The 19,247-nt window shown below is 37.4% G+C and overlaps 1 protein-coding gene across 6 annotated transcripts in view; it reads left to right on the forward strand.

Annotated features, from left to right (window-relative positions):
• The window catches only part of LOC121734252 (lachesin-like), an 86,747-nt gene that overhangs the window by 42,826 nt on the left and 24,674 nt on the right, over nucleotides 1–19,247 (forward strand). For all 6 annotated transcript variants that reach the window (XM_042124733.1, XM_042124739.1, XM_042124735.1 and 3 more), the window contains exon 5: nucleotides 7,788–7,961. In XM_042124733.1, the coding sequence (XP_041980667.1) occupies nucleotides 7,788–7,961 (174 nt within the window). The remainder of the gene's footprint in view (nucleotides 1–7,787; nucleotides 7,962–19,247) is intronic.

The following is a 19,247-nucleotide window of genomic DNA, read 5'->3' on the forward strand; positions in this document are numbered from 1 at the left end:
CTATGTTCCGCTAATTTTGCCAGTGTGTGTATTATGATTCATAATAATATAATTCTCCAAAGCGACCATTTTAGTCCCGCTGAGCGCTTACAAACAAATGGCATTGTACTGCAGCTGTCGGCTGCCGCCTACGCAGTACGCGTGCCGTCAACAAGTGCAGTTTGTTTGTAAAAAGCCTTAGTTACATTGCTGATAATTTTGATTATGAATAATGAACTTAGAATGGTCACTTCGCGATGACGCGTTATTTATTGTGTTTGTCCTTTCCCGAGACTCAAAATATGTCCATTACAAATGAAGGGCACAGGAAAAGAAGGAGTTCATTGACTTTGCCTTTGTTTCAATAATCAAAGATTTTTAAAACCTAAATGGAATGCAATGAGCGCGTTTTATTATAAAGTTGGATTTTTTTAAAATAAGTTTACACCATTTCAGCCCCTTTTATTATGTTTAAAATTAAGTGATCTGATTTGCCACAGAAATAGCAAGCAAATGCTACCAGTTAATTTAAAAAAAAAACAGAAATGTCAATAAGAACCTTTTTTCCTGTGCCCTTCAAATTATTATAAAATCGGCTTATTTAGATAAATACCACACTCGTACTTTAAGTATTATCTAACTAAATGAATAAAAGTATTTATTCTTATTTATCATAATTCATAAGAAAAAGTTAAATACAACTGATTTGGGTTGTCGACGCTTTTTCGATCAACGAAACGAGACTGTTTATCGTTCATCGTAAACTAGTTAAAAAAACAGTTTTTTTTCGACTAGTTTACGTCTTCGACGAATAGTGTGGTGGGTCGTCGACGCTTTTTCGATCAACAAAACGAGACCGTTTATCGTTCACCGTAAACTTTTTTTTCAACTAGTTTTCGTCTTTGATGAACACTGAACTAAACAATAAACTATGACAAACAAAGTAGTTTTTTTGACTAAACGACTTTCAGCATTAACTGTTTTGACTTGTTGTTGTCGTTTTGCACTTAGACGCGACGACTGATGACGACGAACGACGAGACGGTTTAATCTGTGAGCGATGGAAATGCACTTCCCTACATAGTGCATACTTTTTTCCAGGCTTAGGACTGGCAGGCAGGCAGATTAATTACTGAAATTTTACATTTACTTAATTAATTTAAAATATCACCACCCATCCGTCGATCGCGTCGTCGCGTCGCGACGAACGGTCTCTGTCACACACACCGTTCCGGCATGGCAACCGTTCACGCATAAACCAGTTTATCAGTAGACGCTAAACTAGTTTACCCGTTCATGACTAATAAACAGTTTAATAAAACGGTTCGTTCATTCAACGCCCATCCCTACTCTAAGGTATCATATTACCCTTGGATATCATTCGTAAAAAGCAAATTGAGTGATGTATAAAATTGCACAGACATTTCAAACCTCAAAGGGTGAAACGGATCACACCTCCAGGGAACCCCACCCCCAGAGCTGATTCCTTTACCGTGGAAAACAAAGACATTGAAATATTATAGAGGAAAGTTCTAAATCAAATAAAAGAATGTTATCGTATGTGTAACTTCGTAATATAAAACGAAGATAATATAATAATTCTTGTGTGTCCCTAGAAGATTCTTGTCCGTCTCTTTTTATGCTTACTTTAAAATTACACGAATTTTGATGCGGTTTTAGATAACCCTAGAAGCCCAATCTATTTCAAAATTTCACAAAGCCTGTATGTACGTCTCAGAGGCGCTCACATAATATTGCGACGTCTGCGATCTCCCACATTCGGGAGATCGCAGACGTCACACTTTTTGTGTGATCGAGTCTGCGGCTTACATACAGTCTGCATGACTTACATACATCGCCATGCAGACTGTATGTAAGCGTCGTGTACGTCTGCGATCTCCCTTCACTTAATAATTCATTCAATTTTTATTTAAAAATAGTATATTTTTGTTGAGGGGTTATAGGTGTGTCTGTCTGTTTGTCTGTGTGTGTCAGCATCGTAGCATCCAAACGGGTGGCCCGATTTTGATTTAGGTTTTGTTTGAAAGCTGACATTATCGAGCATGTTCTTAACTGTAGTTCATCATTATCAACTCACTCAGTTCAGAAAAATTTAAGTTTGATCTACTTAATTTTTTTAAACCGGGGGTGGTTTTCAAATTTCTGAATTCAACGTTTTAGAAATTTGCACTCGTACAAAGCCGGGACGGGTCGCTACAGTTAATTTATATGAGAAGAACGCCTCAATGCATACGAAGGCCTTTCGAAAAATCAGCGATACTCTTCGACGTACTTCATCATTAAAACATTTTGCTGAAATAAAAATATAAATTTATGTTCGCCTTGTAGGTTTATATGCTACTCTTAACATAATATAAAAGTAATAAATACTAATGTGGCTATTATAGCAGTTATGAAAGTGGTTTTAGTAATAACAATAATATGATACTTAAAAGCTTACTATAACATTACTAAAGCAAAATAACAGAAAAAGGCGGCATACAACCCATAAAAAAGCAAAAATAATGCATTTACTGTATGGATATTATACAATAACGTTAGCAGAAACAGCAGCCGGCAAATCCATTTTATTTCTTACAAACTACTATACTTAATGATGCCCGCAAAAAAAAAAAAAATCATTTATCACGCGAGAATTGCTAATATTCAAAGATAAAAACTATTGTGTGACCAGGGGGTAGAGAAATTGAAAATAGGTATTTGAAAATGTATTGCTGTCTCACCAATCTCAAGTCTCCCGCCGCAGAGCGCGATAGAGACAACACGACAAAAGTTCTAATAAAAGAACAGAAAATCTTCGATTCGTTGTCCGCTGTTTCCTTCTCCAAAACTTAACCGATTTAAGTACTTTTTTCATTAAGAATTAAAGCAAGGCTTGAGCTGTGTTCCTATGGTTTATTTTTTTTTTGTATATTCTAGCCAGTTTTATTTTCTGGGTGTTTGAACACAGAGGAAAGTCTGGCCATTTTTTTGGGTTTTTGGACGTTCTTATCTTTGTTTAATAATAAAATTATGAAAAAAAAGAAAACATAGGGATATTGTGTTAGTGGCCGTAGATATTCAGGAAAAAAAATTATAACTCTACTAGCATTTTCCAGGGAGGGTACAGGGGACAACGTTTGTATGGAAAAAAGGGCGGTGTGGACTCCTCTTAATCCCGACAGAATCGAAATCGAACCAAAATTGACTCAACAGCTTTTCACACTCCCGGCATCTAAAATAGCGCATGAGCGTGCTGCGGCTCAATTTCGAACTAATTTGATACTTACGTGGTAGAGCCATGTTTTAGCACGAATGAGCTGGCCCGACTGGAGAAATACCACGGGCCCACAGAAAACCGGCGTGAAACAGCGCTTGCGCTGTGTTTCGCCGAGTGACCGGAGGCCCAATTCCCTACCCTTCCCTTCCTTACCTCCCCTACCCTGTAATCCTATTCCCACTTAAAAGGCCGGCAACGCACCTGCAGCTCTTCTGATGTTGCGTGTGTCCATGGGCGACGGAAGTTGCTTTCCATCAGGTGACCCGTTTGCTCGTTTGCCCCCTTATTTCATAAAAAAAAGATCTCAACAGCTTTTACTAATTCTGACAGCTATACTAGCGCACGATCGTGCTGCGGCTCAAATTAGAACTAATCAGCATCAAAACATTCGTCCGTGGTACTAGCATGAAGAACGAAGTCAGACAGACAGACAAACATCCGCGTAAATGTTAGTACTACATGACTGCAACAAATGCCTGCAACAGTACAATTTTACGCAACAAATCAATCCTATGTCCTTTGCGGGGACTCAAAGTATCTATAAACTAAATTTTATTGAAATCTGTCCAATGGTTTGAGCATGAAGAGGTAACAGACATACAGACAAACTTCAGTATTCATAATATTAGTATGGGTGTTACAATTGTATATGCCGTTCCCTCGTACTTGTCAGGCAGTCAGGCCGGGTGACAGTCAGTTCAATAAAGTATGGAACAAGTTGAAATTGAAAAAGGAATCCGGGTCCATGCAAATGCGAAAGTATTACCACAGTTGGAACTTTTTTATCTTAAACGATTTGGGATTTTATTTTTGGGTATTTGGATTTCATTATGGGGAAATTGTTTCGTACAAGTGTTACACTGGAACTTGTGTTATTAGAAGAATATTTTTTTGAAAATTAAATTAGGTCTGGTAAAATACAGAAGTATATGAGCGATTAAATTTTATCATTAGAGTTTAAGGGTGAAGCCAAACGAGCCTAATTTGTGAGTCGTGAGTCGCAGAATTTCGGTCGCGTAAATATTATATTCCTTTCATACAAATTATGACTCACAAAATAACGCTCGTGTGAATCAAACGAGACTTTTGTATGAAACTGAATGCAGCAGAATTTCGGCTGGCAGAAATTCTGCTGCATTCAGTTTCTTAGGCTGGTTTTATAGTTATGCGTTTCGCAGCGCCGTTGGAGCGCGCGCGTTCAAAGCTGTAACAAACGTATGGACGGACGGTGCTGCTCAAGCGCGCGACTTTAAAACGCTACTACTACCCCCATACATCTTCGAACGCGCGGCGCTCCAACGGCGCTGCCGAAACGCTTAACGATAAAACCAGCCTACATCTCCTTCAAATCTTAAAATCTTCCTACTTAATTCACACGAGCGTCATTTTGTGAGTCATGATTAGTATGAAAAAATATTTACGCGACCGAAATTCTGCGACTCACGACTCACAAAATTACGCCCGTTTGGACTCACCCTAAGTAGAAAAGTTTAGATGGAAAAAATAACATTTAACTTATAAGCCGGCCCCTAGTCGATCAATTATAATTGTATTGGGCAATATCACGCTTCAATTTTATTGAACAGTTAATTTGGCAATTAGATTGAAGGCGCGCGATGTTCAATATCAATTCTAGACGGTCAATAATTAATATTACGCAATACAGTCATGGTATTGCGCAATAAAATTTCTCGTCTAGGGGCCTGCTTAGATTAAAATATACGTCTTGTAATTATTAAGCTGAAGAGCTGAAAAGTAGCAGTTCAGTTTGCTTTGATACGCTGTTGGTATAGAAATATTTTTTACTGAAAATGTGTCTCGAATTCTCGATATTATATTACAATTTATGACGTAGGTACATGGTTTAGTTATTTTATATGCAAATGTATAGATACACAACGGGTAGATACCCGTCTATACAAATTATCTGCTTCCGATTTGAATTGCTTTGTTAATTGAAGATACTGGTAGTACCAGGAAAGGACATTGATATTGAGACACCACAGGGGCACCTAATACAGGGAATCCAGGGGGTCAATTCTCGTAATTATTTCTATTCAATTCGCAGTTACCCACCAGAGCTTGTTATCGATTTTCGATCACTCGATTTGAAACTTTACGTCAAGTTTTATTTCAAAAGAAGAGAATATAATAATTTATGGAACTTTTCTAAAAGCCATATAGAAGCTAAAACGCTTATGTATAAGACCTTTAGGAAAGTTCCATACATTTCTATAGTACCTTCATAATAAGGTTAATCTATCTACACCTACATCTAGTCGTTTAATATTGTACGCCAAGACTTAGACTAATCACATACCATCGTTAGAGTATTTGAATACTGCGCAATCATTAATCAATCTATTCAAGTGTGTAGACAGTTTTAAAAGCGATCGAGTAAATAGCCTATTGCTGTACGTGAACTGTCAATAGGCTTAATTTCTTCGTGTAAATCCCGTATGATGGATGTCCTATATCGGGATTACAGCTAAAAGGTTCACGTTGCATATGCAGCTTATCGAGCGAAACAAGCTTATATTGAGTATACGTTATATGGAGTGAAAATATCCTTTTGATCCAAGCTTGGAACATTCTTCATTCGAAAAACCCTAAATAAACCTTTGTAGTGGTACAGAATTTATGAGTTGGTACATAATTTATATTGAAAATATTAAGGGATTTAAATAGAGGCCTAAACCCTTTTAAGTAAGGTCTAGACCTAATTTTAATATCAATAGAGTTTATGAACCTATTTGAGTTATGCAAATATAAACTTTGATTATTTACAAATAAATAATACAAATATTTATTTAGCAAAAGAGATTTTTACATGATATGATTTGGATCCCCACATTAGGCTTTACATGTTCTGTGGGGAGGGGATAGAGTTAACAGTCACCTTTGCTACGCAACGTTTAGAAGCAAAGCCAAAGTTAAAAAATTTTAGGATTTTGATATTATAATATCACTTGCATTTGTGTAGACCTTTATATGGGTCGTTCTACCATAAGCAAGAACTACTAAACGTGGCCGCCATCTGCGTCAATTAAGGTGACGCCTTGATAATTTAGCTGCAGCGATATCGATTTTTCTCAACAATGACTAAAGCTAAGAAAATAAAGTTTATTGTCAGTATTCATCATGTCTTTATCTTTGAACTAGCTGTTGCCCGCGACTTCATCCGCGTTAACATAGTACAATAACAAAGATGGATAGTTTTCTCCTTTTTGTTTATGTGGTTCCTTATACAAAGGGTAAAACGGACCCTATTTAAGCAAACGTCAAACGCAAACGTTAACAAACTTTCATGTTCATATACGTGGGAGAGCCATGCTTCGGCACGAATGGGCCGGCTCGACCGGAGAAATACCACGTTCTCACAGAAAACCGGCGTGAAACAGCGCTTGCGCTGTGTTTCGCCGAGTGAGTGAGTTTACCGGAGGCCCAATCCCCTACCCTATTCCCTTCCCTACTATCCCCTATTCCCTTTCCTACCCTCCCCTATTACCCTATTCCCTCTTAAAAGGCCGGCAACGCACTTGTAGCTCTACTGATGCTGCGAGTGTCCATAGGCGACGGAAGTTGCTTTCCATCAGGTGACCCGTTTGCTCGTTTGCCCCCTTATTTCATAAAAAAAAATGTTTCTAACTCAAGAAATGACGGACTTTCATTTAAACTTTCAACCCCTATTTCACCCCCTTGGGGGTAGAATTTTCAGAAATGCTTAAATACGTATCAATTCATTTTTAATCAGTAACCTAAAAATAAAGTTTCATGTTTCTAACTCATGAAATGACGGACTTTCATTAAAACTTTCAACCCTTATTTCACCCCCTTCGGGGTAAAATTTTCAAAATTCTTTCTTAGTGGGTGTCTACTTAATAAAACAACCCTACTCACCAAATTTCGTGGCTGTAACTTTTACAGTTTTTGCTCAGCGATGATGAATTAGTCAGTCAGTCAGTCAGTCAGGACATGCAATTTTATAAGTATATATTACCCATAACACGATTGGTCAACTTTTATAACCCAGAATAATTAATCAAAAATACCTCTATAAAAACAGGGATTCTAATTTTGCCAACAGAGGAGAGTGATTTAAGCTTCCAAAATTTGTACATAATTAGATTAGTTCAAGCATACACTATAATTTGCCCATAGCTTATATGAAATATATTTATGGTTTTGAAATTACGCGACAAAAACCATTTTGTCGCTTACGCCCTTTCCATTTCTTGTTTTCTATGAGAGGGAATTGTACTATTGTTGCGGCGATTTGTGGCTGTGGCCAATGTCTGGTAACCCCAAGTGACTTGAACTTTAATTGTTAAAATCTCTTTATTATTTTCATCGAATTAAAACAGAACTAAAATTAAATGCATTACACAAATTGAGTTACTTGACCATAAACACTCAGTTCCCATACTATTTCTTAACATGTCTCTACAAATCACATTATTCCAACTATTAATTATTATTCCTTGTAATATTCGTCTCGATGTAATTTAATCCAAGATCTCTTCTACAGTTCCCCCCGACATCGTCAGTGACGACACCTCCGGAGACGTATCAGTCCAGGAGTTGGAGAACGCGACGCTGACCTGCAAGGCCACCGGCCACCCTCCGCCAAAGATCACGTGGAGGCGGGAGGACCACGAGCCGATACTGCTGAAGAAGCCGCTGTCGCGTGACTTCGATAAAGGTAAGAGGTTTAGGTGTAACAAAACTAAGGCCCGTATTTTTGGTCAGTACTTAAGAAGCGCCTCGGCCTCAAGACGCGGTTCGCCTTTGTGATTGGTCCAAATTTTGACAGCTAACCAATCACAGAGCCTGAAACGTGTCTTGAGGCCGAGGCGCTTCTTAAGGCGAGGATAAACCCCAGTTTGTTATTCCGTGACTCCCGGTTTACCTAGTTCCAATATAATAACGAAGTGTTAAAAAATATGAGATATAAAGCACAATATTCAAAATACCTTAAACCATAAACATTTTAATAAAACGTAATACTTTGGCTGTAATTAATTTACAAACTTACCTCCGAAAAAACTCTATTTCATCGAAATATAAGTATTAACTAGGATAATTGTACATTTTATTTGAATAAATTGTTAGTAAATCTATATTAAAAATTCTTTAACCGAACAATTTTGTTTCTTAATATTTATTTCCAAAGATATTTAAAAAAAACATGAAAAATAGAGAAGATCCGCCCGAGAACCTGTAGTTTTATGCTAAGCTAAAATGAATCTTATTGCGATACGTATACGCTTGGTCTTTGGTTGTGTGCAAGGTTATCGTTTTTGATTGAGATTAATCCCCGCCTTAAGTACTGACCAAAAATACGGGCCTAAGTAATTATGACGACCTCTGTGGCGCAGTTGGTGGGCTGTTGGAAGCTCAAGCCGGGGATCGCGGGTTCAAATCCCGCCGACGGAACAAAAAGTTTTCAAAGTTCCTGGGTCATGGATGTGTATTAAATATGTGTATCATAATATAATAAAAAATTTAAATATATTTATAGTATAAAAGTATTAAATATATTTCCGTTGTCTGGCACCCGTAACACAAGTCCTTCAGGTGCTTACCACGGGGCCAGACTGACGTGGTGTGAAGCGTCCATAGATATTATTATTAAAATACTTTAGGTTGTGTATGAGTCACCTATGTAGAGTTTCTCCGTGAAAGTAGCAGCACCGAAAGCCTGACGCAAATTCAAAATGTCGCTAAGAGGTCCTAAATTTCTTCGTATATTCTAGAAGCAAATCAGTCTCGGGATTGATTCGAATTGTATGTCATCAACAGTAACTTAACTGTTGAAATGGGGTCATGGTCTCGAAATGTAATTATATTTTTGCAGTATTCTTTTTCAAGAATACAAAAATATTCGTATTCGAAAAGACAAGCTAGCGATAACATTTATTTACTGAAGTGGAGATAATATCTTCATTGCTCAATGACTGGTAACGTATGCCATTAAATTGATAAGCACGAAGTATTTTTTGCAATTGAACAATCGCAAGTAGTATTATTTTTGGTGAGTACAGTTGGTAAAGAATATGTCTTGAAAGAGCTAAATAGTGGGATAGAATAGATTGAATTGAACAATAATCATGATTCATGACCTTACAGAAACCAGGGCTTAAATTACTAGAAGTAGTAAAACAATGCTGTATTATAAATTGTTTTACTACCTGTTAAACAATATCTTTATAATTAAATTTAGTTGTAGAGTTGCTTTTATTGTAAAAAAATTTTGACGTGGGAGAGCTGTGCTTCGGCACGAATGGGCCGGCTCGACCGGAGCTCACAGAAAACCGGCGTGAAACAGCCGAGTGAGTGAGTTTACCGGAGGCCCAATCCCCTACCCTATTCCCTTCCCTACCCTCCCCTATTTCCTTCCCTTCCCATCCCTACCCTCCCCTATTACCCTATTCCTTCTTAAAAGGCCGGCAGCTCTCCTGATGCTGCGAGTGTCCGTTGGCGACGGAAGTTGCTTTCCATCAGGTGACCCGTTTGCTCGTTTGCCCCTTATTTCATTAAAAAAAATGGATTTTTGCTACCTAGATGACGCCTGCAACTCTGACACCTGAAATGTTGGAACCAGTCATTTTTCTGGGATAAAAAGTATTCTAATAATATGTCTTTCCACGGGACTTAAGACTAAATATCAAATTTCAGCAAAAGTTTCAGCGATTTGGGTGTAAAGAGGTAACAGACAGACAGACTTTCGCATTTACAATATTAGATAGATTTTTGCCTGGCGTTGTATAACATGTGAGCGTCCGTGGCCTAATGAGTAGACCTTCGGTTCGCACTCTTAGAGGGTGCAGGTTCGAACCCGGGTGGAGGCGTGTACCAATGAGACATTTTCTGATCTCAAGTGCATAATTATTTATTTATTTATTATTAGTATACAGACAGGTTACAGTCATTGCATGGTTGTACAAACATAATCTTATGTTCTAGGCTAGACGGCAACCCAAAAATAGTATACATAACATAATTATTATTAGGTTGTTACTAAAAATAAACTATTACAAGAAAACTGATATTATCCACTACGAAACGTTAAGTATACAATGAGTGACTAATATTTAGCTTAACCTATATTACTAAAACAAAACAAAATAAAAAAATACTTATTGTGTAGAGAAAAGAAATGGATCTGAAAAATGATTATTATGCGAGTTATTATTGTTTGTCATAGTCGGAAACAAGAGATGGCAAATACTTGGCTTTCATAATATTATTGATCGTTTTCTTATAATGTGAAAATTGACGAAAAATGTCTACGCTCCAACTACCCACTACAAGGTCATTATAAGTACGACACATTCTAACTAGCGGATTGTAATAGGACGTATTATTTTTGAATGCCTGGATAGCGAACATTTTCGGTTTACGCGATCTATACCGAGTGTTAATAGTTATTTGTGATAGAAGATTAGGAGCATCAATAGAGGAATGGAGTATTTTATGCAGGTAAAGAAGATCGTATCTCTCACGACGAGCACTTAACGGTAACACGCTGAATTTGGACAATTGAGTGATATAGTATTTTACCACACAACCGAGATTAAGTTTTCGTGTAAGATATCTCAAACACATTTTATGTACCCTCTCAATGCTCTCGATGTGTGTTTTGTAAAAGGGGGACCAAACTAGACAGCAATATCCTCCACGCTTCTGACTAAGCTGAAAAATAATGCTAGAACACTATTTGGTTTCCTAAAGTCTTTTGTGGAGCGTATGACAAACCCTAACATTTTATTACTTTTTTTAATATATGCTCATAGTGCGGGCGAAAAGATAACTGTTCATCAAAAATAACACCAAGATCTTTTACTGTCTGCTGTCTTGACAAGACTCTCCCTTGCACATTATAAAAATTATTGTGAATTTCTTACCAGTGAAAGATATCACACAACACTTTTCAACATTAAGCTTCATGTTGTCCGAGATGGCATTGAGATCATTTTGTAACGCAGCAAACTGATCTTCGTTGTTTACTTCAGAAAAGATTTTTAGATCATCTGCGTACAAAAGTGAAGGACACGTTAGTCGACAAATTAGGTCATTAATAAATATGACAAAAAGTAAAGGACCAAGGTGAGACCCCTGGGGGACGCCGGAGGGAACCGAAACGGGGAGAGAAGAGAAACCCTTCACTGTAATAAGCTGACTGCGATTGCGAAGGTATGAAGCTATCCACCTCAATAAGCTACCGTGAATGCCATAATGTGAAAGCTTGGAAATAAGTAGAGAGTGATCCACTTTATCGTAGGCTTCACTAAAGTCCAGGTAGATTCTTGTATTCGATCAAGTTAGTGAGGGTGGATCTATTTTTTACAAAGCCGTGTTGCTTAGTTGAGATGTAATTACGAAAGTGATTATAAATATGATCATATACCACCGATTCAAAAAGTTTTGCAGTACCGGACAATATACTTATAGGGCGATAGTTCGTACATTGTGATCTAAGACCTGATTTATATATAGGAATTACGTGAGCTACCTTCCCTGAAGAAGGAAACATACCACTAGAAATAGATTTATTAAATAAAATTGTGAGAGGTTGCGACAGCTCTTCAGCACATTCCTTGAGGAATTTTGATGCTATATCATCAGGACCAGCTCCTTTCCGTATGTCCAGCAACTTATTAACAACTTAACCATAATACGGACACTCATACGGTGAAGGAAAACATCGTGAGGAAACCCGCACATAGTTGGTCCCAGACGTATTGACTAGTTCTTTCCTCTGGACTAGGCCGACTATATCACGGGAATGCCGTATGTGCTTGGGCAACCATACGGACATTAATTTAAATCTTGCCCCAGGCACTACAGCATTTATTGAGGAGTGGTTACTTCAATCTGAAAACACTGTATAAATCATCCACAACGGATGCAAAGACCTAGTTTTGTATACCATAGTCTATTCCATAAAAACAAACCGAATAAGTTTCAGTTGTTTACGGAATATCTAATAAACAGTTTTTGGTCGTCCATTGGGAGACCTTTTTATCCGCTACCTGATGCGCCCTGCATAAAATAAAGGTTTAATTTTGCTAAACCATTCATAAGATTAAGTATCCCTCCCAGGAGCTCCTTAATTTTCCGGGATAAGAAAGAAATATGGCCGTCCGCCTGATGTATGTGTTGATTTTGTGTGTGCTACGAAAAATATTTTATATACAACATCGTGATGAGTAGCACAGCAAACTTAATTTAATTGGTGTTTAGTTTTAAGTCTTATTTAGTAAAAAGAGCAAGAGGCCGATTTACCTCTTACGAACTATAACCAAAAGCAGGACATTGACCCATTATTACTTTTGTCTTTTGTTTGCACACAAGTACCTAAGCATAACTATCTTGTTTTGAAGCGCATACGACAGCAATATTTTTTTATGCGTAATAGACGATAGAGACGACGATAGCGATAGATCAATGACCTTATTTCTACGTGATCGGTGACCGTCCTATATATAGTCCATGCCTCTGGACAGGCGCGCTCCAATGGGGAGGGTCACGGGGACATGACCCCCCCCCAAAATCTAAGGTCAAATTGAAAAATCTCAAAATCTTGCCAAATATTATAAGGAAATTTCTAGCTATCCCCTCAATACCACTGCGTCCGACCTTAGACAGCTGTCAACCCAGAACCGTCCGAGGGCGCAGATAAAAAAAAAATAGTATCGTGACTAGTGAGTGACCCCCCCCTAAAATTTCAGGCTGCGACCGCGCCTGCCTCTGGACTAAAGTCAACATAATATTATTTTCTGGCATTGTATTTGTGAGGAGGTCTCGGATTCGAAGATCATCCAAGAATAAATAAATTATTAATAATACCTCCCGTTGTCTATTCCCCGAAAAAAGGGTTCTAGATACTTTGCATGGACCCAGACGGGCGTTGTTTGAAGCGTCTATATAGCTGCTTATGCACTTATGTATCCAGACCTAGAGTTATGACGGAAGAAATTTAGCCGTCGAATATGGCTGCTGAAATATTATGATAAATTACTTTACCCGGGGGAAGGGTTATCCCTATAGCTCCGTGAAGGGCTGAGTAGGGACGGAACTTGACACAGAGGGTAAAACTTTCGCTGGCGGCAAAAAAGTACGAAGTATATAACTTGCTTAGAAGACGTTTGAGTGCGGAATTTTGCGTATAATTTCCATTTTACAAAACCAATTGTCGTTTATAATACATTTTTCCGAGATAAAAAGTATCCTATGTCCTTTCCCAGGACTCAAAGTATCTTCATACCCAGCAAGAGTGGTTCAGCGGCTCGGTCGTGATGATAACAGATAGACAAAAAGACAGACACACTTTCGCATTTATAATATTAGTTTGGAGCTAGGTGAAGTTCTAGTTAGTCTTCTATATGTATAAAATGTATTTAAAAGGCCCAAAGCGTGTTGGACTTACAGTAGATTAAGAGAAAATGTAAACTTGGTAGGTACATGAAAAAAATATGTAAAAAGCGACAAAGGATATGGGCAACAGGCCCATAGAGTACAAGACTAAAATTATTGTAATAAAAAATATATTTGTTTGGAAGTATGGGTTATAAGAAGAGCTTATAACTGTTAACTCCCCATAATATTTAGATAGGATACCTTTCGGGAAAATTAAGAAATCGATGACGGAAATATTGAAGGACTGACGGGAGTAAATTGTCGCTTGATAAATTGGATGGACGTTAATTATTATTTGGCCTTTCATCAGTTACTTCGCTTCTTTTGTCGTTTGAGAGATAACGATAAAGGAAATTGTTAGGGAATGATTTAGATTTTCTTTTTGTTTTAATATTTGAAATGTATTTGATTTTTTTTTATCTACTTTGAAGCTAACCACAGCTTTGCTTGGAATGGAATAGCCTAGGCTAATCTTTCTGTCGATATTCGCAAGTATAAATACTTAATATAATTTATACTAATACTATAATATTATATTTAATTTTAAATGATAATGGGCATATATTGCTCAACAGAGATAAAATATATAACTTTAGATAGCTCTTAGTGAATAGGTACAAAAGTTATATGGCGCCCAGCCCTTAGCAACTGTATTTTTTGAAATAATGTACAGTCAACGTACAACGTGGTAAGATTTATTTGCGCTTAGAAAGGTTACGGATGTCTTGTCTTAGACAGTACACCTTAGATTTACGTTCACAGTAGTAGTTTAACCCCTCCCTCATACTGCTCACCCTTGGACGGCGGAACAGGTAACGATGACAGAACAGAAAATTTAAATAGAAGATAAGTGTAGACATAATACTGTATAAGCGTTACATAAATTGTATTAAGAACATAAATCCCTCAACTTAAAATCAGAGACAAGAGCATTATTAAAAAAAAAACCGTTTGATATGTAGGGGAGAGGGGCATAGGGGAGTATCATATAAGGGTTCCTTGTTGACTACCCTAAACCCTAAAAATAATCATGCTATAATGTAACGTGATGTTATCAGCATGAAATGTATGAGCGCTGATGTCACTTTTAAAAATATGGCTTTACTCAAAAAGTACAACGAATCTTGACAAGCGCCCTATTCGTCATGAATGTACATGGGTATGCCTTCCTAAAAATACACAATCCATTCCTGTTGAGCCCTATACCAGAGCCCATACATTTTTGCCCATCATCATTTGTAAGTCTATAGTAAATCTTGATAATGGCTGAACCAAATTGGCTAATTTTAATCTTGAAATATTCGCGAAAGTCCAGGGAAGGTTTACGTTACGGGGGAAGTGATACCAAGTACACCGGATCATCTAGTTATACAATATTTTATCTGTGTCTGATCTATTTGAAAAGACAAGGTTATAACAATAATATGTTAAAATATAACTATATTATCTGCTTACACAATTTATTAGTAAAAGGGTCTATATTAAGTACAACAAAACAGTGATAATTATTTCAATACCGGCGTGTGTCGGCCCAAATCCATTATAATTCGTTGGCCGACCGCCAGCCGAGATTAACAGGCTTAATGATGAATATAGCGATTGCTTATCAATGGACGAAGATCTTTATAACTTCAAGATATTTATTATTAATACCTCGATCTTGGGAATAGCAGGCACAATAGATTTTCAATTGTTATGCGACAGCGGGTGCCGCTTGGGGATTGCTGGGTTAAAGCCCGAACTTCTTCTGTGTTAAAAATCGTTCCTTCTCTTTCATAATATACATGAAGATTGAGCTATAGATAATATTATGATATTTCAGTTTAAGCCACTCTCACGTAATATTTGGCCTTAGCTGTAAATTGTAATGTATGCTAAGTATACGTGGATGGAAAAGCCTAATAATTTATAATATTGCTAGCTGTGCCCCGCGGTGTTACCCGCGGTTTAAGTGATATATTATCATAAAAGACTATGAAAAGTACCAATAGTAGGGTCAAAACGGGACGACACATAGTGCTATAACGGTTTATGGTAGTGATGATGATTAAGATGAAGGTAATTTGCATAGTAGCATATGCTTTCCGCTCTTAAAACAACGTCGAAACGTGTATCTATAGAGAATCAGGAGTTCTCTCAGCACCTTCCGAACCATGGTATACCTTGGTGCAAAATCTTACTTGTTGGTAGCTTATGCTTAGAATACTGCTGAGGAAACCGAAGTCACCACATATTTTCATATAAATTTTGAGGAGTTCCCTCGATTTCTTATGGCTCGACTAATAAGGTCACCATTTTTATGAATATGGTACCAAATTGGAATGATAACCTATACACCAAAAGAAAATTTTTGAAAATCGGTTCCTAAACGGCAGAGTAATCGTTGAAGAAAAAAAAGCGAACATAACACCTCCTCCATTTCGAAAGTCGGTTAAAATTGTAGCCTATATGTTATTCTGATGTATAAGCTATATTATTGTAAAGATTCGTTAAAATCCGTTCAGCAGATATGCAGAAGTCCGTTAATCGTTAATCCAATGCCTACTATTTACCGCACGGCACCGAAAACAGGTTCAGACAGTTAGTATGAAACGCCAAAGGCAGCGCGGCGCCGCGGCGCGACAGCAGCGAAACAAAAACAATACTAGATAAATTTTCAGGCGCATGCGAGTGAGAAGAGATTTGTTTCGTTTTATCATTTTATTATGGGAGTGATTTGTTTATTGTTATTATAAATCATTTGCCTGTTGATAAAGAAGAGTGCAGTATAATTTAGTTAGGTAGAATACAATAATTATATATATTTTGTTTTGTCCCTAACATGTTAACTTCCAAAACCTTAAACCAACAGGTTTTGTATGTACACTAACGCAATGATATAAGTTACAACAAGGTCATATTACACATATTAACGGATTAACGATTAACGTTAACTTGCGTTAATTCGCCTAAAATGTAACGCTTTAACGTTTAACGAAGCTAACATTTTTTTTAACGGATTAACGATTAACGAAGTTAACTATTTGATTAACTGTGCCCAGCTATGGATAGAAAGGGATATGACTTATGTCAAATGCTTTCGTCATGGATTCAGACCAGTGTAATTTGAGCTCTGAATAAATTGATTCTTGACAGTAAAAAAAATATTTTGTATGAAACGCACGAGATGTACATGGGTCACGGATGTGGTCGATACTAAGACAGATTTCGCTATCATTATCTAAAGTAAGACCTTAGAGTCTTACATATTGTCTGAAAGTATTCGCCTTGCATTAGGCGTCTAGAGGCTATGTGGTCGCTGGCAAATGTATTGAAATGTGTACCTAAGGCACACTTTTTTGACAAGTATTCTGGAGCATGTTTTTTGACGGAGTTACTTTTCCTTAGTTTTTATTATTCGTAGCTTCAATATAATAAATTATTATTCTCGTGTCGCGCGGTGCTCCTATTGCCAAGCTACTCTGATACAATTAAGTACTGTCAAAATTTTGTGTGCTTATTGGGAAGAACTGAGAATTGACTTAAATCTATTTTTCATGACATAAACATCATTTGCCGGGTCAACTGAAAAAGTATAATAATATGCTGATAGTATTATCTAGGTTCTAGTCCAATACTTGATAACCTAAGCCCCTCCGATAAATCTATGTATAATGTAATATATCGACCCTAGATTAGCTAGACATTAACCTGTAAATGTAAGGGATATATTCGACCCATCAGTATCTCGGACAATATTTACGGCGGCGGTAATGCGCGCCGTCACGCACCGGGTTGGCTGATAGCGCACACGCGAAGACAACAATTAAGTCAATCTGGTCCTTCGGTAAACTTTGCTATAATACCAAACTAAAATAAGTGCTATGATAGACTAATAATTAGAAGTTAAACTAAGACTAATAGGGATGTTGCCAATGTCAAAGATTAGCAGATTAAAAAATATAATATATACTTAGCCTAATAAGTTAAAATTGTAACTCGAATAAAAAAAAAATCCTTTCATATTTTGTTAAAATCGGAGTTGTGGTGTAAGGGCCTTATCACACTGGCGATTAGCGAGCGATTTAAAAGCGACGCGACTGCGCAGCACACACGCCGCGATGACGCCGCGATCGCGCGGCGTGCTCGCAGCTTTGGACACTCCTTCTGCCCACTGCCTTCGCCGTTTTGGACACTCAGCAGCAAAATGGATTCTGACGTCACTCCCTAGACGAGTCTACTCTATATAATAATAATCTGTGTAGACGACTGACGAGTATACAAAATGGCTTCCATGCCACGCCGCGAGGACGCTGCGCTGTCGCGACGTGCACGCCGGGTAACCGCGGTGTGTGGGCTGCGAAGTCGCGTCGCTTTCAAATCGCTCGCTAATCGCCAGTGCAGTGTGATAAGGCACTTATTGCTACAAGGGCACATAATAATATTATATCCAAACATAGACTGTCAAAATCTCTTGGCTTTGCTGTAGTCGAGTAAAACAGGTGGTTTAAAGTACAGAATTCACACTAACTTTATTCAAATATTGATGATTTAATAACTGACATGAATTGGAATAACGAAGTCTTTCATATTTTAATGACTTATAATAAATCGATATGCCTTGGACTGATATTAGTTTAGTGTAGAATTGTATAATATACATATAAATACTGTTTGTATCAAAACTAAGTGATAATAATTTAGGGTGTGTATGTCTCCCTTATATTATATAGTTCACTGTGAAAGTAGCAGCGCTAAAAGAGCAAAAAATCGTTTCAGTTCGGTAGACTCCAGAACGTTGTTTGTGTGCGTGTAGACTAATTATAGTTAGCTTTACCGCGGCAGTCCCCGAGTGCCTTTTTTTGACGCGATTATAATAGTAATACACCGGTAATAAGTAACATAACGTAAACGATATTATCTGAACACGTAGTACGGGTGTAACGGGTTGCGGCAGTTTTGGAGCCGTAACGTACGTGACACGTAGTTAGCGCCAACGTCACGTCACTCTCTATGCAAACAACGTGTTGTTGGGTTAAATCGTAATTGTTATGCTTAATCATTATTATACAGTACTAGCGACCCGCCCCGGCGACGCACGGGTATAAAATATATAGCCACTGAAAAAATGATTAAAATCGATAGCCTATGATCCTTCTTATCTGTGCCAAATAACATAAAAATTGCTCCAGTACTCAGTAGTTCGCGAGATAAGCCCTTTTAGTCTGTTAGTCTTAGCGTGATAAAATATAGCCTATAGCCTTCCTCAATAAATGGGCTATCTAACACTGAAAGAATTTTTCAAATCGGACCAGTAGTTCCTGAGATTAGCGCGTTCAAGTTAGACCTTTCAAATAATTTTCCCGTTTTTTTCCACATTTTCTTCTATTTCTTCGCTCCTATTAGTCTTAGCGTGATAAAATATAGCCTATAGCCTTCCTCGATAAATGGGCTATCTAACACTGAAAGAATCATCAAAATCCGTTGCGTAGTTTTAAAGATTAAAGGGAACAAAGGGACATGAGGGAAAAAAGCGACTTTGTTTTTTTACACATATACATATTAGTATAGACTAGCTGTTGCCCGC

This window comes from Aricia agestis, chromosome 15 (genome assembly GCF_905147365.1).
Source record: "Aricia agestis chromosome 15, ilAriAges1.1, whole genome shotgun sequence".
NCBI classification, from domain to species: Eukaryota; Metazoa; Arthropoda; class Insecta; order Lepidoptera; family Lycaenidae; genus Aricia; species Aricia agestis.